This window comes from Sinohyriopsis cumingii, chromosome 5, assembly GCF_028554795.1.
Source record: "Sinohyriopsis cumingii isolate HCF-2022 chromosome 5, ASM2855479v2, whole genome shotgun sequence".
In the NCBI taxonomy this organism is placed as follows: Eukaryota; Metazoa; Mollusca; class Bivalvia; order Unionida; family Unionidae; genus Sinohyriopsis; species Sinohyriopsis cumingii.
This window is the reverse complement of record NC_142965.1, coordinates 3,729,142-3,756,733: the sequence shown is the minus strand read 5'-3', so window position 1 is coordinate 3,756,733 and position 27,592 is coordinate 3,729,142. Positions and strand designations below refer to the sequence as shown.

At 36.8% G+C, this 27,592-nt stretch overlaps 1 protein-coding gene across 3 annotated transcripts in view; it reads left to right on the top strand.

The window, feature by feature from the left end:
* The window catches only part of LOC149798546 (sodium-coupled monocarboxylate transporter 1-like), a 38,671-nt gene extending 16,496 nt beyond the window's left edge, over nt 1-22,175 (top strand). For all 3 annotated transcript variants that reach the window (XM_089956944.1, XM_089956942.1, XM_089956943.1), the window contains exons 6-17: nt 1,435-1,515; nt 3,442-3,515; nt 4,142-4,279; nt 6,664-6,799; nt 7,949-8,037; nt 8,490-8,602; nt 9,210-9,280; nt 10,177-10,263; nt 15,737-15,981; nt 17,738-17,838; nt 18,224-18,348; nt 21,072-22,175. In XM_089956944.1, the coding sequence (XP_089813070.1) occupies nt 1,435-1,515; nt 3,442-3,515; nt 4,142-4,279; nt 6,664-6,799; nt 7,949-8,037; nt 8,490-8,602; nt 9,210-9,280; nt 10,177-10,263; nt 15,737-15,981; nt 17,738-17,838; nt 18,224-18,348; nt 21,072-21,527 (1,716 nt within the window). In that variant the 3' untranslated portion in view covers nt 21,528-22,175. The remainder of the gene's footprint in view (nt 1-1,434; nt 1,516-3,441; nt 3,516-4,141; nt 4,280-6,663; nt 6,800-7,948; nt 8,038-8,489; nt 8,603-9,209; nt 9,281-10,176; nt 10,264-15,736; nt 15,982-17,737; nt 17,839-18,223; nt 18,349-21,071) is intronic.
* Nucleotides 22,176-27,592: the final 5,417 nt, after the last annotated feature.

Genomic DNA, 27,592 nt, shown 5'->3' with positions numbered 1-27,592 from the left:
TTTGGAGCTGAAAGGTTTCTGTGGACTGATTGTCAAACGATCAAAGATGATGCTGATACATCAAAAGGATAAATGGATAAGTGAACAATTTTTTATGTTTCTCAAACTGGATACACATACTTACTTTTGATGGATGATGGTGGTAATAAAGAGAACGCAATCTTCGATATAGTAAGAACGACGTTATTATATATTTATCTATTTTGTGTGTTCTTTAACTGTAACTATTTCAATATAAACTTAATTGTGCACATGTTTGTACCGTTCGGTGTTTGGTTTTTTTTTATCGTTTACGGTGCACATATTGTTTTTTGTGTACCACTTCATCGTTTGCTGTGTACTAATACACAGTGATTTACAGTGAACACAAATTTCATAGTTTATCATTTAGCTTAGCGAAACCGGTGTAAATTGATCGCCTTTTTCCTGAAATTACTTACCGAATTTATAATTTTGAAGTTCAATTTCCGTTTATCATTTTTATATACTGACTTTCCAAATACAGACTTTTCAAGCTTTTTTTTAAAAAAAAATATAAAAAGAAAGAAATCCTTTACCACCTTTGCCGAGTTTCGAACATCACGCCTTTCGTACTTAATCTCTTGGCTTTTTCTCCACATCACGCAGTGCATATTCGTCAAAGAACGTTTATTTACTGTAAAATTATTGCCTTTGACATTACAGCTCTTGACCACGCGGTTTGCCAAGAATGGAAAACGACATTTTATTACCAGTATTAGTCTGAATGCTCCAGTAAATTTTCTTTGATAATTACTGTTGTTGTGTCCCTACATTAGCTAAATAAGAGACAACATTATACTGGACCAATTGTTGATCATTTCTTTTAGTGTTTTCATATCCCTATGAGAGCTTGGTGAAGCGTCTATTTTAATTCATTCGTTCATTTGTTTCTGCACTTAAATAGCAGAGTGTACAGTACTTGAACGTGTTAGGACTGGTTGGCCCGGTGTCAGGATAATTTGACTGGGTGGGACATTATGCTACATGTCTGAGGCATGACGCCCCAGTGCTAGATATCACTATAAACTGTCACACTGTCAACATAGTAGCAAAATTACTGAAATTGATTTAAAGCTACGTTAAAAGTCCAGATCACACACACACACACACACCGCACCTGATTGTAGTTAGAATTAAATAAAATATGTCTTAAGTTGCGAACTCAATAAGTAGGTACACTTTATTCGATTTTTAATAGTTTAGAATGACATTGGTATATGAAACGTGAGGACAGAAAGTATAAGTGACACTGTATATTGTAAATCAATGATAGCGAGTTCAAATGTACGATAAAATCAAACTTAACATTTGACCATAACGCACGAAATTAATTTTATATTCGCTTTGTTTCAGACTGTTCTATAAGCTGTGATTTGGACAGATGTACTTTTTACTATGTTTCCTTTATTTCAGGGTGGTCTAAAAGCTGTGATTTGGACAGATGTATTTCAAGCTTTTGTAATGTATGCTGGATTTTTTGCCGTTCTGATAAAGGTAAAGAAATTTCTGTAAGAGTCCTGACTTTTATGAGCAAAGGTTAGACAGGTTAAAATTGTATTCTTTTAGTAAGATACAAAAATATTTTCAATGCGTATAATGCAGGGTATTTACGCAATCGATCCCAGGATGTAAAAGGTGATAAGTGTGAGTGTTACAATCCCATGATTGGGCCTATAGTTTGGTGCAATATACTTTGTTTACATATTTTAGTGCTAAGGAAATGCATTTTTTCCTTAAATAAAAACAACCAAAAAAAACTCCTGTGATTTAAATTGACCATCATCGGACCATTTCATGCAATTCTTACAACACTATGAATCTCCTCCCTGGTACTCTTTTGCATATGTGTTTGTCAATAATTGCTTTGCTTTAAATTTGTAATCTGCTGTAACTGAGCCAACAACAAGGTTTCTTTTGTACCATTTCCGACTTCTTAAAGATATCCCATACTAATAGAACCCAGATTTACATCGCAGATTGCAAGAAATAAAAGAGAAAAACGGAAAATGTACAACATTTGGTAATTTTACAGACAAAACTACGTTCATAACCAATTTCAAAACTTACATTAAACTTACCCACACGTCACTTTTATAACCCGACGTCATTACTTTATTGATTGATTATTATTCTCTTGATGTATAGAGGAACTCATATTTAAAACTGTCTTTATTGTTGGCACAGTTAACTGTCAGCAGCCTGTGCCATAAAGGTAAATAAAACACAGTAAACTCATGCTAGCCTGTGACATACTACTCAATAAAGCACAGTAAACGCATGCTAGTCTGTGACATACTACTCAATAAAGCACAGTAAACTCATGCTAGCCTGTGACATACTACTCAATAAAGCACAGTAAACTCATGCTAGTCCGTGACATACTACTCAATAAAGCACAGTAAACTCATGCTAGTCTGTGACATACGACTCAATAAAGTACAGTAAACTCATGCTAGTCTGTGACACACGACTCAATAAAGCACAGTAAACTCATGCTAGCCTGTGACATACTACTCAATAAAGCACAGTAAACTCATGCTAGCCTGTGACATACTACTCAATAAAGCACAGTAAACTCATGCTAGTCTGTGACATACGACTCAATAAAGTACAGTAAATCCATTCTAGTCGATGACATACGAATTAACGAAGTACAGTAAACCCATGCTAGTCGCTGACATACGACTGAATAATGGTAATTATAACTAGATACACAATTTGCAAATTGTACATTCAGTTAAGAAAATTAATTTTGTGCATCGAGATATTTTTCAAATAAATCTTCACATCAGTGATATTGAGCTATTCATTAAAAATCGTCACCAAATTCCAACGGGTAAAGAAATGCATCGTTCCTCCTTTGTTATGCTATTATTTGATAGAAAATATCAGATGTCGTCTTGAACAAACTTTGTTATTGATACTGGGCTTTTAGGCTACAAAGAAAGTATAGCCGAAACGCATGTGCAAACACGTGTTTGGTCGGAGTGTAGGATGCAGTTAGATCACAATTTTAGTACTGCATGTATGCAAACTTCACTTTCCACATCTACATACAGCGATTCCGTAATTTTCATAAATGAATTAATAAAACAATATATATATATATATATATATATATATATATGTGTGTGTGTGTGTGTGTGTGTGTGTGTGTGTTATTCAAGGGTAGGTCACATAAATAAATTGGGATTTTATCTATTTATTTTTTATTTTATTTATTTATTTATTTGTTTAATGCTTTAGCTGAAGAATTCTCCGATACAAATACATTTTTATCTACAGCTAAAGCTCAACAAAACTGCTGCATCAAACACAATAGATCTAATTTTATAAAGATAGTTATACTTAAAATGAACGTAATTAATAGCCCGAACACTGTAACGCCATTAATTAAAATTAATCTTTCAATAATTTCAGGGGACGATGGTGATCGGAGGCGTGGGCAGCACATGGGAAATAGCAGACCAGAAAGGTCGTCTTAACGTGTTCAAGTTCGTACATGTACACTATTTTTATGAAGCATCTGTGCATAAATATTAACAGCATTTTCTATATGAAAGAAAATGTTTCTCAAGTAATATTCCGTGCTAATTTACTCTCGGTGTGGATAACAACAGTAGTTTGACTACTGTTAACTGTGTTAATTATTTAGAATTACAACTTCATTTAGCATTCAGAATGATCGCCATTATTTATTCCAGATTATACGAATTTTTTCCTTGTTTTTTCATATTAGCAAGTCACCATAATCACATTCTTGGTGATTTATTCGTATTATTGTTTGAAGATTCATCTTTATATACCACAGATCATGGCAATGAATGGAAGAAAATGTATTAACCAGAACTTAAGATAAAAAAACGACGGAAGTGAATGAAGAATAATGAATTTAAATACTTCATTTTACCTTGTACAAATCTTGAGTCGCATTGGTTTTATTATAGTTCCTTTGTTGCTAAAAGTGGGAACCTTTTCGCATGGTATCTTCTACTTTTATATTGAGAAATAAAATACATGCTCATGGAAACGATGAATTTGTTGCCATAGAATATTGGGTACAATGCATATATGTCTATATATGCACAGATGGATATAATTTATGAAAATCTATTTGTAGTTTTGACACTGACCCAACAGTGCGGCATACATTTTGGAACCTGTTTGTAGGCAGCTTCATCCAGGGACTTGGCCTAATTTTTAACCCATCTTCTGTTCAAAGAATTAGTTCTACACCAAGTCAAAAGGATGCAAGAAAGTAGGTTTAGGAGGGGAAATCTCTCTCTCTCTCTCTCTCTCTCTGCAGACAGACACACACACACGCACACACACACACACACAGACGCGCGCGCGTGCGCACGAAACAAACATACAATGTGCAGCAAGTGAGAAACACTTGCCCAGCACTTTCGATATTTGTGGACACATTTCTTCGGGCGACGAACTTACAAACAAAACACAATGCAAACAAACTATGAATTTTCACATTGTTTTGTTATGATGAGACTAAAATGACTTGAACTGAATGCCAATATATCCAGAAGAAGAAAGAAAGAAAGAAAAAGAGACAAAATCCCAACAAATGTCCATTCCTGTTATTTATTGATTTTTTATGTATTAATAGCTTCAGATATATTAAATAGTACATAATCCCTTTTCTTCACAGTCAGTAAAGAATAAGGCTTTTCAGCTCTGGTTTGAGAAAATGTCTAATACATCAATAATTTATTGCTATTGCTATTATTAATTACCAGTAGGTCTCAAGCCAGGGAATTATTTGTCATGTAATTACCAGTAGGTCTCACACCAGGGAATTATTTGTCATGTAATTACCAGTAGGACTCAAACCAGGGAATTATTTGTCATGTAATTATCAGTAGGTCTCAAGCCAGGGAATTATTTGTCATGTAATCACCAGTAGGTCTCACATCAGGGAATTATTTGTCATGTAATTATCAGTAGGTCTCAAGCCAGGGAATTATTTGTCATGTAATCACCAGTAGGTCTCACATCAGGGAATTATTTGTCATGTAATTACCAGTAGGACTCAAACCAGGGAATTATTTGTCATGTAATTATCAGTAGGTCTCAAGCCAGGGAATTATTTGTCATGTAATCACCAGTAGGTCTCACATCAGGGAATTATTTGTCATGTAATTACCAGTAAGACTCAAACCAGGGAATTATTTGTCATGTAATTACCAGTAGGTCTCAAACCAGGGAATTATTTGTCATGTAATTACCAGTAGGTCTCACACCAGGGAATTATTTGTCATGTAGCATATCTTTCATTTGGATGGGAACCATTTAGTTTTGTTTCACAAATTTAAGATTGAAATAGGCAGACATTAGACAGACAATTTAGGTTCTGTGAACCGTTGCAGACAGACGAAGATAAGCACAGTAGAAGATGAGTACCACACTGCTTGTTATGTCCTAGCTACGAAAATCGAAATAGAAAAAATCTTAGGACCACTAATTATATTATCCGCACAATTTTTATCACATGAATTAGAATGATGTGATCACTTTGACAAATTTGGCACAATATTTACATACGACATGAATTTTATCTTATCAGGGAAATACTTGTGTTTTGTTGTGAATCTATCTATCTGTCTGTCTTCTGTCTGTCGGTCTGTCTATCTACCTACCTATCTACATATCTATCTATCTATCTGTCTGTCTGTATGTCTGTATATCTATCTATCTATTCCTCCATCCCTCCATCTATCTATCTATCTATCTATCTGTCTGTCTGTCTGTCTGTATATCTATCTATCTATCTGTCTGTCTACCTACCTACCTACATATCTGTCTATCTATCTATCTATATGCCTGCCTGCCTGCCTGCCTGCCTATCTATCTATCTATCTGTCTGTCTGTCTGTCTGCCTACCTACATACCTACCTACCTATATATCTATCTATCTATCTATATGTCTGTCTGTCTGCCTGCCTGCCTGCCGGCCTACCTACCTACCTATCTATCTGTCTATCTATCTATACACAAACCAACCAGATTGTAATAATCAAAACGTGAAGTGAACATTATTCATATTTCTGAGTATGGCGCCTCTGATCATCGAACATGTCTATCGCGTGTTGCATTATGGGTCATAGGCTTAAAACAGTGACTTATAACTATCAGAATACATTTGCAGTTCCTCTAATACGTTATAACCACGGCAGCAATATTTACCAACAACAGTAATATACTCGTCATACTTTGTCAACATTTGTAAATAGCATGGAATTTACACTGTTCCATCAACCTTGGATTCAAACCAGGGAATAATACTACACAGTTAAGCTTTCATCAAAGTATGACGTTCAGAATGTCAAATAAGCATTCAAATATCCGTATTTTGAAACCAGCGCCATCGTTATGCCAGTTACTTGATGACAGAATTTTGGGTAAATGGAACCTATTTACACATTCTTTTAAAAAGATATATTCTTAATTCAAGAAAGCTACACTTTTTTTCGAAGTCGACAAGAAAAGATCTCACATCAATCCGAAAGTCAGAGATTTTCACTTTTTGCGCTACTCTGCGATAGAATGCAAACATAAAATTATCTAATGCCAATTCAAATTTACCGATTTACCGATTTATTTATTTACATATTTATTTATTTAAAGGGTTTTGCTGTTTACCGCTCCAGTATTCTTCGCAACTTTGACACTGGCCGCAGTTGAGGGTATAATCGCCTATGCTTATTACGATACTCTCAGATGTGATCCTTTAGCATCCAAACAAATACACGATCCTAACCAGGTAGCTCTGTAATCATATTCACATAATTATAATGATACTTTTGTAAATAAATATTATGCATATTTATCTCTTTTAATGGCAGAGGTGTTGTAATATCAACATAGAATACTGAAAAATAAGCCTTTCCAAATCCAGTAAAGACCTTCATTTAATAAACAAAGTTTATACTTTGGAATGTCTTTTTGATTTTGTTAGATAATTATCAAACGTTTTAGTCGGTCATACACAGAAGGTTACCTCAGCAATTGATCTCATCCAAATCTTTATTTGTAATACCAAAAACAACAACAAAACTCGACATTCTTCGGTCTGACTCACTGGCGGTGTAATGGTGGTGGAGTGGCGGCAATTTGCTCCGAACGCAAAACACATGTAGTTGCCGTCGGAAGCTTTCCTTGCAGCTAAAATTTCCATAGTATTTCCCTTTCATCTTAATCCTATACTTAGGAAGGTGGAGCGAAGTTGGCAAGTGCAATAAAAACCTCTTCTATGTAGCAAAGTTAGGACTTCCATTAACAACATCGTCCAAGGCACCTTTGTAAGGGCTCCACTAAACAATGCGTCGTGCCTCGACCCCCCCCCCCCCTTGTCACTGGTCAGACTGATAAATTAATTATCTTTATATGAAGGAAATGTTGTTCATATTCAAGCGATAATCTTAAGGATGTGGGGGTTAATTTTGCTGTAAATATGACATACAAATGCATTGTACACAAACAGGCAGGTTGGAAATTTTGAGAAAGATCAAAGATAAAATATTCTATATGCAAACATAAACCGGATAAATCCATATAAAAATGAACGTAAGTCAGCACTGCTACTGACACGGTCGATACCATGCATTAAACTCCTTCAACATCTAGCGTCTTTGAATATAAAAAGCAAATCTCTCTCTCTCTCTCGTCACAGCAACAGCAAGTTAGTTAGAGGCTCAACAAGTGAAACGAGTCACAATTTGCGTGTTGCAACAGAACTTTCGAGTCAAATACCATCTTTACCAAGAATTACGCGTACGTGTTGGACAGGTTTGTCCTCAATATATTATGAAAGTCTAATGCTTCTTCTATAAGATCCTATAATATCAGGTGAAAATGGTAGATACATTACGTTTTGTCTTGGTGTCAGAGGTATTTTCGTGTTTTCTTTCAGATCATACCGTATATGGTTATGGACATATTTCAAGGCATGTACGGAATGCCGGGATTGTGGCTGGCTTCTCTCTTTAGTGCCTCTCTCAGGTGAATAAACTTCATAAAAGTTGGATATATGTTTGCTATAGATGTCATTGATGTCATTGCTCTTTCTGTAAATCTCTTCCTGTTAGGAATATATTAAACTACCTACTACAGTACAAACCCGTGGTTCCAAGCAACTACAGGCACTCAAATAGAATCATATTCATATATATATATATATATATATATATATATATATATATATATATATATATATATATATATATATATATATAGTTGTTATATGCATTTCTCATATTTTAAATCAGTTCTTAATGTCTTTCACGGTTCTTAAATCAGCTGGAATCAGTCCGATTATGTGTGAATTCAAATTTAAAAGTTTCTATGCATTTAAACGAAACTTTATAAATCAAGAACTCATAAAGATTTGCTTGATACTCTGGATTTGCAACGTTGGAAGAAGTAACATTCAAATATATAATATATCATTTCAGTACCCTTTCCTCTGGTCTCAGTAGCTTGTCGGCATTGTTTTGGCAGGATCTGGTTAAACCTCACGTGAAACCTATGTCGGAAAAACAGGCCACAATTATCGCCAAGTGTTCTGGTCCGTACGAAATTCGTTCATCTGCAAATCATATCGTTGCTTACATTCTGGGCAATTTAAGTACATTGTGAAACAAGATAATTGCAATATATATAAGTTATCTCTACGGATTTAATGTTGACGTACGGTGGTCTTTCAGGCGAGAAACACCTGTAAAACAAAGACAAATTACACCGATTGTAAAAAGGACAACCACATTCTAATATATTTGTCGGAATAACGAAACTACTACGAAACAGTACGAAACTACTACGAAACTGTACGAAACTACTACGAAACAGTACGAAACAGTACGAAAGTACTAAGAAACAGTACGAAACTACTACGAAACAGTAGATTCTCAACGTGAGTCTGTTAGCACATTTTGTTTATATACCAAATCTTTTCTGGCGAATCTTGGTCGATTATATCAGTCTAACATATAATTTCATTACGAAAAAGTATTTTAGCTTTCTTTTTGAAAAACAGCAGATTAATACTAATGACACGACATCCCACGACATATATTATAATTTGTATTAGATATTCGCACACTCCTCTTTTATCACCGATGTACAATCTGGGTTTAGAATTTTTTCCTATTATGACGTATTTCTTTTCCTTGTAGTTATATTTTTTGGTGGAATCTCCGTCCTCATTGCTTTTCTCATCGCTATGATTGGTGGAACTCTTATTCAGGTATACTGTTCATTTGGAGTAGCAAATCAAATATTTAGTTATTCTGTCGATGTTGCAAAGGTAAACGATGTCCTGTGTTTCAACGTCAGATGATATTTACGATGCCAATTATGTCTGATATCACAAAATGCTATTAAAGAAACAGAAATAATACATTAAGAAATAATTACCCAGCAAAACCATATTTCTTTTGAACAATTATGCCATATTGTCTTATGAAAGGAATTAAAAAAAGTAAAAATTTTCAATATTTATACTGACTGCACTTATTTGCTTCCCGATAAGCTAATTAATGATTCCTTTGTTTTGCATTCATACTTATATAAAAAATTAATGCAGAAATATTCTTGCATGTGATACAAATATTATTCTCTCAATCAGCTGTGGACCATTTGGTGAAGTTTGTACACTTATGTCCTTGCATATATTCGACCTTCGGTTTGACAATTTTTACAAACTGTGAATCTCAGCCAGTTGTAAATACAAAAGTACCTTTTATAAATCTAATTTCTATTAAAGTTTACCTCCTTTTCCAAAACAAATCTGTCATCTTTTCTATCCTGCTTCCATGACGATGATAGCGAAAGACGTATCTTATTTCGAAACATTTGTTTGAGATGACTACATGGACACACCATGAGTCGCCTAGCTAGTATTTCACAAGTTGTCGTGAATTTGATCCCATAAAAAGAAATAAAAAAACCAAACGGAAAAGCCAGTATGTGATTACACAGCGTACAAGAACAGGGCTTTGATTACTTGATAATTTTGTCTAATTTACAAATTCTACGTAATCTTTAGTATAAGAGGTTGACCATTAAAAAATTCTGACGAAAGTCTTCTCAAGGGAGATAAATCTGGGGCCATTGCGGTAATTGGATAAATATGTATTGCAGATAACCTCAAGCGTGCTCTCGGCCTTTGGGGGACCTTTGACTGGCATATTCCTATTGGGAGCATTTTTCCCTTTTGCTAATGCCAAGGTAAGAATAATAATAATAATAATAATAATAATAATAATAATAATAATAATAATAATTTATAAGTTATATTGAGGTGAATGTACTAAAACTTGTTGTGTCCTGAATGATTGCACAGCGCACATCCAGTTCAATAAAATTGCATAAAGACCGAAATTTTTCATATCAGATATTAGAGAAACAGACGAAACAAATCGGAGAGAGCGAAGCCTGCCAATTCAGACATCCCAATATTGGTCTTGCATTTTCCCACTTCACGCTTCTATTTATTGAAGGCTTTGAAACTAGTCTGTGATTTAAACGAACTTTTGGGCCTAATTGTCCCTGTAAGATTTAAACATACAGTTGGGCCTAATTGTTCCAGTGAGATTTAAACAAACATTCGGGCCTAACTGTACTTGCAAGATTTAAACGCACAGTTTGGGCCTAATTGTTCCTTAAGATTTAATACATAGTTTGGGTCTAATTGTACCCGTAGGATTGAAACACACGGTTGGGCCTAATTGTACCTGTAGGATTGAAACACACCGTTGGGCCTAATTGTACCTGTAGAATTGAAACACACGGTTGGGCCTAATTGTACCTGTAGGATTGAAACACACGGTTGGGCCTAATTGTACCTGTAGAATTGAAACACACCGTTGGGCCTAATTGTACCTGTAGGATTGAAACACACCGTTGGGCTTAATTGTACCTGTAGGATTGAAACACACGGTTGGGCCTAATTGTACCTGTAGGATTGAAACACACGGTTGGGCCTAATTGTACCTGTAGGATTGAAACACACCGTTGGGCTTAATTGTACCTGTAGGATTGAAACACACCGTTGGGCCTAATTGTACCTGTAGGATTGAAACACACGGTTGGGCCTAATTGTACCTGTAGGATTGAAACACACGGTTGGGCCTAATTGTACCTGTAGGATTCAAACACACGGTTGGGCCTAATTGTACCTGTAGAATTGAAACACACGGTTGGGCCTAATTGTACCTGTAGGATTGAAACACACCGTTGGGCCTAATTGTACCTGTAGAATTGAAACACACCGTTGGGCCTAATTGTACCTGTAGGATTGAAACACACCGTTGGGCCTAATTGTACCTGTAGAATTGAAACACACCGTTGGGCCTAATTGTACCTGTAGGATTGAAACACACCCTTGGGCCTAATTGTACCTGTAGAATTGAAACACACCGTTGGGCCTAATTGTACCTGTAGGATTGAAACACACCCTTGGGCCTAATTGTACCTGTAGGATTGAAACACACCGTTGGGCCTAATTGTACCTGTAGAATTGAAACACACGGTTGGGCCTAATTGTACCTGTAGGATTGAAACACACCGTTGGGCCTAATTGTACCTGTAGAATTGAAACACACCGTTGGGCCTAATTGTACCTGTAGAATTGAAACACACGGTTGGGCGTAATTGTACCCGTAGGATTGAAACACACCGTTGGGCCTAATTGTACCTGTAGGATTGAAACACACGGTTGGGCCTAATTGTACCTGTAGGATTGAAACACACCGTTGGGCCTAATTGTACCTGTAGGATTGAAACACACCGTTGGGCCTAATTGTACCTGTAGGATTGAAATACACGGTTGGGCCTAATTGTACCTGTAGAATTGAAACACACGGTTGGGCCTAATTGTACCCGTAGGATTGAAACACACGGTTGGGCCTAATTGTACCTGTAGGATTGAAACACACGGTTGGGCCTAATTGTACCTGTAGGATTGAAACACACCGTTGGGCCTAATTGTACCTGTAGGATTGAAACACACGGTTGGGCCTAATTGTACCTGTAGGATTGAAACACACGGTTGGGCCTAATTGTACCTGTAGAATTGAAACACACGGTTGAGCCTAAGTGTACTTGTAAGATGGAAACACACATTTTGGCTTATTTGTACCTGTACGACTAAAATACAGTTGGGCCTCATTGTACATGTAAGATTTAAACTCACAGTTGTGCTAATTGTACCTGTACTATTCAAACGCCCATTGGGGCCTAAATGTACCTGTAAGATTTAAGCACACAGTTGGGACTAGCTGTATTTGTAAGTGCCTATTATTTGTATTTGTAGATTTAATGAGTACCTGATAGTAACTTTAGTCACACGTTTGATAGCTCACTTAAAAGTTACAACTTTCAAACAGTTCCATTACTGCCATCACACTTCTAGGGAAGTTCGGAGTTTATTTGGTTACGTGATAGATACGATGTCTAAACAGTTCCATTACTTCCATCACACTTCTAAGGAAATTCGGAGTTTATTTGGTTATGTGATAGATACGATGTCTAAACAGTGACATTACTTCCATCACACTTCTAGACATTTGGAGTTTATTTGGTTATGTGATAGATACGATGTCTAAACAGTGCCATTCTTGCCACTACAAATCAATGGGCATCTGGAGCTTCAAGTTACTATCTCTAAACAATGTCACTAGGACAATTAGATAAGTCGAATTCCCAGACAAAACCACTGCCTACTATTTACTTATGACAAAAGTTGAGAAACTATTCAACAGCTTGAATTGAAGAATGTTACTGAGAAACGCCTTGTTAACTCTGACTAAAAATACAGGAAACGTATGATTTTCTTTCATTTCAACTGAAGATTCAAGCCAATTATTTCCCTTTGTTTGAAATACTATTTTAAACATATTTGTTTTATTTTGAAAAGAATTGAGCAAAACGAGTCAAATTAATGATGATCTCCAACAAAAGCTTGAAACATAAAAAGGCGACACCAGCTGAGACAGATGTAAAGATACGCAGAAATATGGAGTGAGAGAAAAAATAATTTGGGTTGGATGAAAACATAAAACCTTATCTTGCACCAAGTGACCTACAAAGATATGGTTTGTCGAACCGGTATGTTTACATTTTCCTTGGGATCTAAATACAGTGTTTCATAAGATCAATGAGACATAGTTACAATAGCCGGTCGACACTATAAGTTAAATTTGTTACGTAACGTATTTAATGCTTTATTGTTGTTGTTTCTTAAATCTATTATACTATTCCAAAAATTGAGTATTATTAATTAAATATGAAATGTCCAAACGCCCCTTCCCCTCACTCCCTCTCTGCACCATCGTAACAAGATATGGGCAAAAATCCATTAAAATACGAGCGTTGAGGATTTTCGTTTGTGTCATACGACGATGTGTCTGGACCTATGAATTATGGTAAAGTTAAGTCAGACCGTCCTAAGAGAGAGAGAGAGAGAGAGAGAGAGAGAGAGAGAGAGAGAGAGAACGTTATGGTCAGTAGTAATGTGAATTAAATCAGAATAATAACTTAGATCAACTGTAAATATATTCAAATGTTTTAATGACCTCTTGTTGGTCCGTCATTTTGCTAAGTTTCTATTCCACGCTAAATTCTATACGCCAGTACGTGAATGCTTAAGCGTTCAGTGTGTACCAGAACCTAACATGCTCTTAGTGCTCTACTTTTGTCATAAAAACAATCTTTCAGGTTAAATCATAAGTGTGTCGTATATTGATTTAATCAATGTGAATAAAAATATAAACTTAGAAAGAAAACTATCAACTTATCATTGGCAAATGTGATCGTGAACAACAAGAAAAGGCATATAACTACATTTTGTAGCGGACACACTCGCAGGGATGCGAGTTCATTCTCTTGGTGAATACACAGTTGCCCGGACCATAGCTTAACTCCGTTCAAAGGGCAAATAATGTGTATTTGTATGTGACATAACTAAAGTATATGTATAGTATGTACGCTGTATCAATGATATACCACTCGTTGTGTGTGTGTGTGTGTGTGTGTGTGTGTGTGTATATATATATATATATATATATATATATATATATATATATATATATACAACGAGTGGTATATCATTGATAGAGCGTACATACTATACATATACTTTAGTTATACATATTAGCCTATTAGCATATTTCAAGCTAATAAATGCCAAAGTGAAGTAATGACAGACACATATTAAATAATTTACAGTATCAACAAGTATTTTCAAATGGCACACATTGAACTGAAATAGTATAAGTCATAATAACAGTTTTGGACGTATGTGTCAAATTATGATGCATTATGATCCTTTACTCTATCTTAATAACTAGAAATGAATTAACTAAAATGAAGACTAAAACAGAATGACAGAATACTGCGATCCCATTGAAAGGAAAAGAAACAAGTACAATACATTTGAGCATGATGACAATTACAGCACCTACAAGCTCTGGGTAGAATATAGGAATAAATCCACTTTTCATCCATATGGGGACACTTACGTTTGCAGATCGTTTCCTACGCTCCGCTATGGAAATATGTGCCTTCCTTTATCATACACGAGGTTCTTTGTCATTTTCTATCAAACGTCAATAGCAGATTTTTAAGTTTGTTTCTACATCCCTGATTATTTGTCATGCTTTATCAGGCGCTGGCCGTCAGATGTTGTGTTGGGTATGTCTTGAAATTATTGGCATTTGATTTGCTTTTGATTTGGATAGCTTTGGCTACTACCGTGGTACTTCATTTAGTATGCAAAATAGTTTTGGTCTCGTTTGATTATTCTTTCTATAAAATTCAATGATTCTACCACTAGACTTAAAACCGTGTTAAATTTTATGAACTGAATGGAAACGAGTCTCATGCTTCTTTTTCTTTTTGCGTTTGGTTTATTAGTTTCAGAAAAGGATTCGTATTTTTGGTTTATATATGCAATAGTAATGAAAAGTGGTGCTCTCACATTTCATTAATGTCCCAGCTCTCCTATCAGCTATTCGCAACTGTTTAATGTACTCGCACCCTAAAGTCAGACTGATGTAATTTATAACAGATTTGTGAGGAGTCTTTACTTTGGAAAGAGATTCATTCATAACTATTTCCAAGTTAAACAGCCATTAAGGACTATCCAGTCTTAATCTGAAGAAATTGATTAACTTGCCGGTTCCTGCCTCATATACCGACAAATTGCATAACCTAATTTTGAAGAAATATCAATGCAATACAAACTACTCTGCCATGGAAAGAATGAGCATAGATAAAAGTCTACGCCATCAGTAGTTCTGCTCCAATGCATATACAATGCGTGTAAATGTATTTAATGTGCACTGAAAGACAAAGCTATATATTAAGCTTACTGTATTCAGCATCTGATGAGAAATCTCGAGGGTAAAGCTGTTGGCGGAAGGTGGTCTTTGAGACGAAGGAGATTGATAACTGTTTTCGGACTTGTGACGATTGATTAACTCTTGCATGAACAAGAATCGGGTATCGAACCTTAAAAGGAATGTAAGCATCTAGCCACAGCAATAATTACGTTTAAGATACACAATAAGCCTCTGTTCAAGGGAACAAGGGCGTTAAAAGTTCCTTCGATGACAAAATTCCTTATGATATTATAATTTATGGTTCATCATATTTGATTGTATAATTTGTTGCGGTTAAAACCTTCATATTTTTGTTGTAGGGAGGGATAGTTGGTGCGCTATCAGGGGTGATGTTTACATTCTGGATAGCCATGGGACAGATGATGACTAAAGGTTCCGTGAGAAACACCAAACTGACTCCAGCACCTGTTACTTTCTGCCCTGGTATGAACGTTTCAGTGCCTGGTTTCTACAGCGTGAACGCCACAGTTGACGCAATGGATATTATTATAATTTCCTCAACACAAGCTCCTCATCTCGTAGGGTCAGTTTCGGAACCTGAACTGTGAGTACATCATGCAGATTTCGTCAGCATATTTAGTCAAAAAGTTTCGGATATGGATGTATTCAGAGATCATATGAATTATCAAATGAAAACACAATTCTGAATACCAGGGGAAAATGCAGGGTCGACACCTAGTATATGAACAAAACTTTATTATTTTTCAAACTCTAAAGTGTTTTTGTTTGTTTATTTTTATTTTTTTTTCACTGAAGAATTTTACTTAAGGGGAAGTTACTCAAGTGAAAGTCAACTCTGAGCAATATACACACTTTTAAACTTAGTAAGTTGAGTACTATTCGCAGATCCTTTAATTCTCGCAAGATCAAACAGCACTAAGCTTGCAATTGTCCCAGTTAACGTTCAAATTTAAAAACTCGTGCATAATTACAGAAATAATTACATAGCTGGTTAAGTTCACACTTTCGCTTTCAACTGCAAAGTCTTTCCTCGAGACCCTGTGCTACATACAGATCCACTTAGAAACCCACCATACAAGAAAATCGTTCTTGAGAAGTTTTCCTCCCGTAAGAGATACGCTGCTCTTGGTATATTTTATCGTTTCAGAATCCCCTCCCCTCATACCCTTTACCAAGGGAAAATTCATCGCCACTGTTATGGCAATGTTTTCTCGATGAACATATACCTTATTTGTTTATTTAAATTTTGTGTTTGTTGATTTTTTTCAATTTTGCACTGATTCTTGTTTCCGTAGGACTGGAGCATGACGTGCTTTAAAATCACTGTTTTTTTTTCTTAAAAGGATGCAAACTACACAGTAATCAGTTTCCTGGAAGTCACTGAAACTCGTAATATAATAGACAGAATCGATAATGATTCTGCACATTTTATAAGCACGGCAGGGATCGTGCGCTAGTGTTTACCTTTCATCCCACTTAAACGTCAGCAAATGTTTCAAAAGCAAAGTTGTCGTTCCAAAGAAATTGTTACCAAAGGTTATTCTGGCATTATTTTGCATTGACTTGTACAAATATCGTATAACATTTAAATTTAACACAATCAGTTTAACTTTAGTGGTCTCAAACGTGTTAAGGACAAATGGATGGACAGGATAAATGAAGGAAATATGGAGCGCCAATTTCATATTTCCCCACTTTTCGCTAAAAGAAATGGCGAATACATCATTCTCACCCATGCTTAAAGTTTCCTCAAAAAGCAAATCATATGTCTGGAAGAACATTACAAATGATTATACTATGCAAGTATCACAGGAAAATAAAATAAATGCAAACTTTATCAAATGTGGCTCTATTGTTGTATTTGGTTAAATAATAGATGACGAAAGCAGACACGCATATCAGAAAATGAAATTTAGTCCATAGTCTTTCCAGGTGGCGAAAAGGTTCAAGATTTAGCCGTGGGGAGAATATTGCGCCAGAGCATCTTTTACACCTGGGAAAATGTATTTAGGTTATTTTTCGCGCTCTATAGTTTTTTGCTTGTTTTAGTTGTGTTTTTCTTTACTGAAGAATTTCACTTAAAGGAAACTGACAGAAGGGAAAGTGTGTCTGAGCAACAAGCACACTTTTAAACTTATCAAGTAGATCACTATTCCCATATCCTTTAATTCTTGCTTACCATGTTAAACAAGTATCAGTACCATTTAATAAAAAGTTAAAACTAAGCTAGCATTATGCCTTTATAGACTAATGTCTTTTAGAACGTTCAAATTTCAAAGACCTCTTAAAGGGTTATTGTAAACAGTTCACGGATTATTCACCTGCTAACAATCTTACAGGACTGGAATAAGCAGGTTGTACATGGTGTCCTACCAATGGTTTGGAACTATAGGCATCTTGACGACGATAGTCGTAGGAGTAATCGTAAGCCTTCTGACAGGTAAGCTGTGTTTGTTTTTTCTTTTCGTTTTTCCTTCTTTCTTTCTATCCTTTCTTCAATAATGCACATGAGTACCGTTTTATCTCCATACTCTGATACTTGTGAAAAGAGTTTTCGCCGTTCAGGATCTTTAAATATAGAGATATCAAAATTGTTCTGAAATTGTGTTTTCTGATCCAAGTATCGAAAATAAAATATATCTTAATACTTGGTATAATTAGACTGTATGATATGAAGTAAAAACAAAACTGCGGAATTTGTGTAGAGTAATTATATCACCCAATCCCTGTTTCATTTTTAAATTAATCCGCTTGAGAGGCTCTTAAAAAATTAATTTACGAAACGTTCATACAAGATACCAAAATAAAATTCTTCATTATTGCAGGTCCAACGAAACGGGAAACGTCAGATCCACGCTATCTGATTTCATTCTATGACGAGATTTTCTGTTGTTTACCGGAATTTATCCGAAAGGTTTTCCGGTGTGGATACAATTTCAAACGAGAAGAGGTAATTTATATTTGATTCAATTCATGTTTGATAACTAATGCAATATCTGCAACTGTCCATCAGCTATGGCCTATCATTGGTCAATGTGGACACCTGACCAATCAGTTGGACATACATCTTTAAATTATTGCAAATCGCCAGTTGATTGATTGCTAGTCAAATCATGAAAACTGTCACAGTCAACCCAGATATCGGCATATATTTCCCTATATAACATGCACAAATTGACATAATTATTACTTTGCTGTTTTTAGCTTGATTTAAACCAAGTATTTATTGTATACAAAAATATATTAATTAGGTAAATGTGTATACATTCAAAAGAAAACGTTGACTTTTATAGATGTGGATATCTGAATACTGACACATATACCCTATAGAAAAGAAAGTGATTATTCCTAGATCGCACGTAATATGCATATTTGTGCATGGTTATATGATATCAATTATATAGACTGATACTGGTATGGTCAAATAAGTTAGATAGTTGAAATTCGTCGCACGTTGGAATTAAACCGTATCGCAAGTAACGGTGTCTATTGTTAAGTCCTTACATACCAGCGCCATAATCCACTTGGCCATGCGTTCATCCCCACCAGTAGAATGGGACATGCGCAAAGAAAAGTACTCAAGATGCACGGGAAGTCCCCTGCTGAGCAATATGAATTTCACACTCATGTATATGAACAACTCGCTGCATTTCTATTTAGAAATGCAATTGGTGTTCAGCTGTAATTACAAACTGACAATATAACATCTAGCGATAGCCCCTAGATCCTTCGTTGTATGTTTGGACACGTTATTATATCAAGACAAAAGATATTGAAAATGACACCGATACAGTCAAACATATCAATGAATACTAATATGTTCCAAGAAGTAACTGACTTCGCATAGCGAATAATGTCGCTCGTGTTATAGCTTTCATGTTCCAGCGCCATATGTATCTCTGTCATGCGCTTGTCATGCGAGAAAGGATAGGACAAAGTCGAAGGAGAAGTAAAACATAAATAATATTTTAAAAATCTCCTCCCCCTCTCCCCAATAATGAAACAATCAAACGGAACGCACATGGTACAAATTATACAAACTGTTCTTGGTCCTACCTGGACCTCACGGTTGTTTTTTTTAAGATAAACTGCACAAGAAAAAAGGGAAAAGCAGAAAACAAAATAAAACAAAACAAAAGATAAAAAATAATTTAGAAAAAAAACAATTAACACAGAAAAAAAACTTAAAAACCGAATTGCAAAAATAATAAATTATTAGATTCATGAAGAATTAAAATTCCCAAGAAAATATTTTATTTATCAGTATAAATAATCTAAAGCAAATGAAAGCTTTTTGAGCATAACACTACAGTCTTTCGCCTATTATGGAAATCAATGAGTAGTCCACTTGCAAATTTTATCCCAGAAGTTTCATTGTTGTAATGTTTAATTTTCCTGTGTAATCTTATTTATGAAGCATACTACTACTACTACTACTACTACTACTATTACTACTATTACTACTACTAATAATAATATTAATACTAATAATGCATGCGGATAAAGATGCCAAGATCAAATCCATATGGTATAAAGACTCAGGTTTGGTTAGCAGGTACAGTGGGTTTCTATTTCAGGTATTAGTTTTTAACTTTGTTTCATATGAATAATTATCTCTCTCAGACTTTTTTTTATATTAAAATCACCATTTTTCAACAAGCACTACATCCCCAAAGATGAAATTTTATATAAAGTGATAATTCATAATAAAAGAAACTAGTCTTGCCTGTCTTTATAGCTTTCGGGAGATTACAAGTCTTTTAATCAGAGGAACACATTCAAGAAAGATACAAAAGCAACATTAAAATATGATTATACAAAATCCTTTATTATATTGTTTTGATCCTACAGTTATATACAAAGGAAAATATTGTATGCTCTCTCTCTCTCTCTCTCTCTCTCTCTCTCTCTCTCTCTATATATATATATATATATATACAGTTGCCGAGTTGGGAGTGGGTTAAGGCTTATTAATATCTCACCTCTGTCCGCGTGGGTTCGACGGCTAATGTGGGTATGTGAGAAAGCTTGCCAGTAGCTTCTCGTGGGTCGGTGGTTCTTCCCGGGGTTTTCCTGGGTTCTTCCACCACCATTAATACTGGCCGCCATGCATAGCCTATCGTGTGCTGAAAAATGGCGTTGAGTCACGTTCATTTTCTACATAAATATGTTTTGGTTGTTTCCGGACGAAAGCAATGTCCTCCATTAAGTCCGGATAGTCGACTAATAGTTATGTTAAAAAATACTGATGTGGAATAATATTGAAAGATTTGAACATTAGTTTTTCATATTTTGCATACGTGCAAATAGTAGATTTTTTTGTATTGGTGGGTTTTTAAAACAAATTAAATTCACCCTTCAGATAAATTAATACTCATAGCTATATAATGAAGTTTCTTCGACGTGTTTGAAGTTCGACTCGGAATTTGATGCAAATCAAGAAGAAGACGGAGTAAATAAAAAGATAGAGAAGTGAATCTGAATATTGTTTGAAAAATAAGGATAATCATACCATAATTTATTTAGTCTGAATTTGACATTTGTTATTGGGTTTTTATAACAGGGAGTACTAATTTTGTCGAACCAATTCAAAGGAACACTTTCTATTGCTAGAAATACAATAATCACAACTTAAGACTGACTTTTAGAACAGATCGATTTCTTTCATTTCAGAACATTAAAGATGACGAATACATGACAATTAATGAAGACGCATTGAATATGGAACTTGTAATAGAGGAAGAAGACGAAAATCCCATTGTAGCTCTGTCTATTGAAAATCGGAATGATAAGGTAGATACGAAGTTACGTCACGAACGCGACATACTGCTTCAAGACACAAAAATAACACAAGATAATGTTGAACATGAACGTATCAAAAAGGTGAAGGATGTCTACAACAGACACGGCGTAAAATTTCCGGGACCCAATATATTTCTGAACTCGGAAATTACAATTTCTAAAATCAGAAATGAAAGAGATGATCTTCCGGATCAGCCTTTAATCTTACATGTCGATAATCCCAATATGACTAATGGGTTCAGCATAGAAACATGTGTTGGTATCCCTGTTGATGAGATCCCAAATACCCTAACAGATCTGAATGCAACCCACGAGATAACAAAGTGAAAGGAGATATTTTTAGATTTGCATCAAACAATTTTCCTATGGTCGAGTTTTAGTATATGAAGAAAGGTATGGAAGCATCCAGCAATGGAACAAGATTGCTGAGAAAGAAGAAACGTATATAGGAATTAGAGACACGTTTTCGTGGTACTTTGTTGGCTTGCAGGAAGTCATCTTGATTACATCGATAGTACGGATTTTCAATTCACCTGATTTAGTTGATACCGTTTAAATTCCATATTCAAAGTGGGGACAAAACATTTGGCGCCTGATACAAAGAACATAAACAAATGTGGCGACTTATGGCAATTTTATTGTGTTATTAAACTGCGTTTCAGGCGATAATTAACATTAAGGTAAAATGGTTGCCGTGCCACTGTAGTTCCTAATTACTATAAATAGGAATCTACATGAGCAATCAACCATATTTGTTTAATATTGTTCTATTTAGGAACTTCAGACGCTGTTGATTAATGTCATTTGAAAAGGATGTCCAACTATTATATAAAAATTGTGAGTTATCAGTTTTTGTCTACCTTGATATATCAATGCAAATATTTATCACGACCGCATGTCTGCTTGATTGAGCATATTTCGGCTAATGTGAAAGGATTATATTTTTACCTCTGGTCTTTTACATATTAAACACTACTTGAATATGTCTTTTTATCAGTTTTGATATATGTTGAATTCGTACAGATTCATTTGTAAGCTGCAATGTTATTAGTGTTCCAATTAAAGCCACAATGCCGCCGTTATTATACCAAATCATATGAGTAGTGAAGTGTGGCACCCTAGTGTCAATGGGACTTACCATTAAAAACAGGGTCCCGGCACTCTGGCGTCTATGTAAATTTAACATGGGGAAAACTGTCCCGGCACTCTGGCCTCAAGGGGAATTGAACATGGGAATAGATTGTGGGCCTGTCTAGCGTCAAGGGGAATTGAACATGGGAATAGATTGTGGGCCTGTCTAGCGTCAAGGGAAATTGAACATGGTGGGTCTGTATAGAGTCAAGGGAAATTGAACATGGTGGGACTGTCTAGGGACAATGGGAAATTGAACATGTACACAGACAAGAGACATTTAAAAAAAAAAATGGAGGCAATGAAAAGGAATATCTTTTCGAGATATAGGAGTGACCCTGAAAAGGGCCTTTGGGTTTATGTTAACATACCCTACTGTTAACATAGAGGGCATCTTTGAGATGTTCTTCTTTTCCTTAACTACGTATGACTTCAGGACCATACACTAACACCCTTTTTAGGCATCCTTGCCTCTCCACGTAAATCCTTCTCATCCACAGGCTTGTTTCTGTCCTATGGACAATAGTCCACTTGGATCGGACATACATCGGTATGTACGTCCGGAACATCATCGATGAGATTAAAGTAGACGATTCAACTGTGGTCCACATGTTGGGGTGCAGAGAACAGGTATGGAATGCAGTGAACTGCGCTTATTTATAGGGAGAGGAAGGATTGAAATGGATTGAGTTCATTGACCAATCCAAACACGCGTTGCAAAATTCAGTCACCCTTTGTCCAATTGGAAGAATGCAGTCCGTGACGTCACATGTCCTATATAGAGGCATTAGCGTTTGTGCGCAGTCAAGCCATGCGACACAGTGAGCATAAACATGGCGCAAACTCAGAAGACCGTGATTTGGGGTGTACCAGTCGTGCAGACTACCCAAGGGAACCCGGACTTACTTCCAGAAGAGGTAAATTGGGATTTTGTGGATTTTCTTTCGCAAGAATTTGTTCCGGAACCTTCGCCACCTTCTCCTTCTTTACCGCACGTGGAGAATTTTAAACAAAGACAGAAAGAAGAATTGGAGAAATTTATACAACAGCAAAAAGAAGCGGAACAAGCTTTTCTCCTACAGCAACAGCAACAAGAAGAAGAGGTAAGAAAGAAACAACAAGAAGAAGCAGCCAAGAAACAAGAGGGTGAAAGTCAAACGGTCACGATACTGTTGGACATTTTAGCGGAGTTAAGAAGTCTGAAACAAATGTATCAGACTTCTTTATTACGACCGAAGAGAAAAAGACCTTCCCGAGCTAAACAGAAGTAGGCCTTGGCCGTGGCAAAGGCTTAAGGCAGTTGAAGTTGATTGTTTCCTAAGTTTTTGTTGTTTAAAACCCACCAAGACCCAAAGGCCCTTTTCAGGGCCACCCATGTCTCTTGAAAAGAAGTAATATTTCAATTTGCCAACATCAATTAAAACTAAAAAATAACCTTATTTACCCCTAGTGTACGTGTGAATGATGGAGTGTGTGAGTGCAGATTCTTATTCTAAAAATCAAAAGCAAGAGACATTTACTTTTTATAGACTTGCTTTTCTGGTACAAATTTTACAATTCAATTCACAACATATCACTTTAAAAAGTTCATAGGCTTCTTCTTTTCTCTGTCTTCACTCTCTCTCTTTTTTTAAATGTCTTCACTTTCACAGCTTTTTTCTCCTCTTCCTCCTCACTTTCTTCCCTTCTTCTTTTTTTCTTCTGTTTCTGTTTCTTCACCTATCTGCTTTCTTCCTCTTCTTCCTCTCCATCACTCCCCTCTTCTTCTTGCTCCTGTTGTTTCTTAGGGCAATCTGGAGACCAGTGTCCTTTTTCTTGACAATGATAACAGGTATCTTGACTTTTGTTTCTTTTAACCCCTGTTTTGTTTTTTTGATGGTCTGGACGCTCTGAAGACCAATGCCCTTTCTTCTGACAGATATAGCAAGAATCTTGACTTTTATCTCGAAAGGAGGGTGAGTAGTCCCTCGGCTGGTCTGAAGAAAATTCTCGGATGACCCCTCGCAAAGCTCTGATGAAAAGTTCTATCTGTGTAGTCTCGTTCATCGTTGTGCTCAGTTTGAGAGTGAAATGAATAGTAGAAGGACAAGACACACACGCTGGTCTGTCATGACTATAAAGTAACCCATGGTGTTTATATTTTAGTCATTTGACTTTTTGCAGTGAAGATGAAACGATCCAATCCAATCGAGAAGAAAGGAGAAGAAGAAAGTAAGAGACAGAAACGTGATCTATCGTCTCGTATCACCATGGCTGAAGTCTTGGCACAAATTCATGCCAGTGATTTTGAAGAGGATATGAGTGAACCAGAATCCAAACCCAGAGAGTTTTCCTCTAAACAAAGTTCACCACCCTTAGTCAACCCTGAAAAGTACTATTGCATTCAAGAGACGGAAAAGCGTCCCTCTGGAAAATTTAGAACCACGGCTTACAAATACACGGTGAAGTTTAAAGATTTCAAGTCCGAAGTACCGTTAGAGAAAGCAGAAGAGTTCATCACCGAGATGCGGGATTCTTTGCTCACCACATTCAAGCGACAATGTCAACCCAAAGAATACGATCGCTTGAGACGTTCCACACAACACGACGGCTTGAAATCCCCTGTTTGGATCGAGTTTAGCAGCCCTGCAGAATTGACCGCTTGCAAAGTCATGGACAAGATTCAACACGTGCAACAATCCAATGACCAGTTTGACATCACCGATGGAAAAGCCACACTGGACATGACCCACGTCTCTCCTCCTCAAGGGACTGGACGCAAAAAGGTCTTATTGGTGAACGGTATTCGTAGCACCAAAAAGAGTCTCGTCCAAATTCACAATTCACAAGACCAGATGTGTTTAGCCAGGGCTATCGTGGTGGGACGAACTAATGCCAACAAGAACGACACGGCAGAATGGAAAAGAGCCTGGAAAACTATTCGACAATCGGACCGAGCCAAACAACGAAATGAAGCAGAACTCCTGTTACAACAAGCCGGCCTGTCCAAAGACACACCCTGTGGCATTCCTGAAATGCAAAAATTGCAAGATGACCTAGCTCCACGCTACACCTTGAAAGTGTACCCTCAAGAAGTGCGCGGGCCTCTGTTGTTTCGAGGGAAAGACTTTAAAGATGGAAAATACATTCATCTCTATCATCACGATGAACATTTCGATACCATTATCAGCATCACCGCATTCCTGGGATACAGTTATTACTGTGAGAAATGTGACTATGGCTACAACAATCGAGAGCAACACATACATTGTGGATCGAAATGCTCAGGCTTCTCAACCCTGTCTGGACCAAGGACAAGAACGAGTGCATTGTCTTGCTTGTCTGCGCACGTTTGTCAGTCCCACCTGTTACCAACAACATTTGAAGACGTAAGGTTCACAGAAGAAATGCGCTTGTCAACTCCTGAGATTGTTCCCTACCTGTGGACAGGAAATATGTACCAATACTACCAAGGCACACGTATGTCGAGGAAAAAAAAATGTCACATATGTCACCGAATAGTAGACTTGGAACATCAATGATACATGCAAAAATACCAACCCCAACAAGAGAAAAGAGGATGGTCACAAGAAGAAAGGCAATTTCATCTTTTTCGATTTCGAATGTATGCAAGAGACCGGCATTGACATTCCTAATTTCTGCGTGGCTCATCGATCGTACGAGAAGTGCATTAAAGAACCTATCTTCAGTCACTGTTCTCATTGCAGCAAGATTCCTGGAGGGCGTGAAAATTTTTTTCGGGGACCGAACACGCTAGCCGATTTCGCTCAATGCATCTTAGACCTCATCGACAAGACGTGGAGCCAAGAGGACATCGAACGTTACTGAAATTGTCATCGTCATGCCACGGTGATGGCTCACAATTTCTCCGGATACGATGGACAGTTTCTTTTGAGATACTATACGGAACATGGTACCGAGCGTCCTGAAGTCACTTTGAACGGAGCCAAAATCATTTTCATGCAAGTGGGACAAGTACAGTTTAGAGATTCGATGAGCTATTTGGCCATGCCTTTGAGTCGAATGCCTAAAACGTTTGGAATGACAGAAATGGCTAAAGGGTATTTTCCACACTTTTTCAATACCGAAGCTAATCAACATGTCGTTCTACCCCATTTGCCTGAGGCTAAAGACTACGACCCCGACAACATGCGTACCGAACAACGAGAAGCTTTCCACGCTTGGTACCAGGCTCACGCCTCGGACCCTTTTGACTTTCAGGAAGAAGTGCTAAAGTATTGTCGTTCCGACGTGGACATTTTACGGCGTTGCTGTGGAAAATTTCGAGAACTGTTCATGGAACACGGAGGGGTCGATCCTTTGAAAGAAGCTTGCACCATTGCCAAAGCATGTTCCTTAGTCTACCGGCAAAGATTCATGCCTGAAAACACCGTGGCTGTCATCAGTCCTCAATCGACCAACTTTGTCTAACATCAGTACTCGGCCAAAGCCCTACGCTGGTTACATTACTTGTGCGACAAGGAAGACAAATGGATTCAGCATGCCCGCAACGGAGGAGGCGAAAAGACCATCGGAACGTATTCGGTCGATGGTTGGGACTTAGAAAACCCCAAGATCGTGTACGAGTTTAACGGCTGCTTATTTCACGGATGTCCCGTCTGTTACCCTGATCGTAACACTAAAAATCAGTTTTTACATCGAACCATGGAAGACTTGTACCAGGACACTTGTCAGCGACGCCTAAAGTTAGAACAGCAAGGATGCCAAGTGGTGGAAATGTGGGAACACGAGTACGATCAGCGTCTGAAAATCGATCCCGAGTTTAAACGCACCGTTGAAAGCTACCAGTTCATGGACCCCCTGAATCCGAAGGATAGTTTGTATGGAGGAAGAACTAATGCCACCTGTTTGCTGTACCAAGTCGACGAAGAGAAAGGAGAAGAAATCAAATACTTGGACGTGTGTTCGCTGTATCCCCTACGTGTGCAAATATTGTTGCTTTCCTGCAGGGCACCCGCAATTGTTAACGGAACACATCGACCTGAAAAACATTCGACAATACGAAGGCTTGATCAAATGTAAAGTTTTGCCTCCCACCGACTTGTACCATCTCGTGCTACCTCACCATTGTCAAGACAAACTGATGTTTCCTTTGTGCCGTACTTGTGCCGAAACGTGCAACCAAGACCAGCCTTGTCAGCACACCCAGGAAGAACGGGCCTTGACGGGACGTGGGTTAGTTTGGAATTGTTCAAAGCTCTGGACATGGGATACCAATTGTTAGAAGTGTACGAAATTTG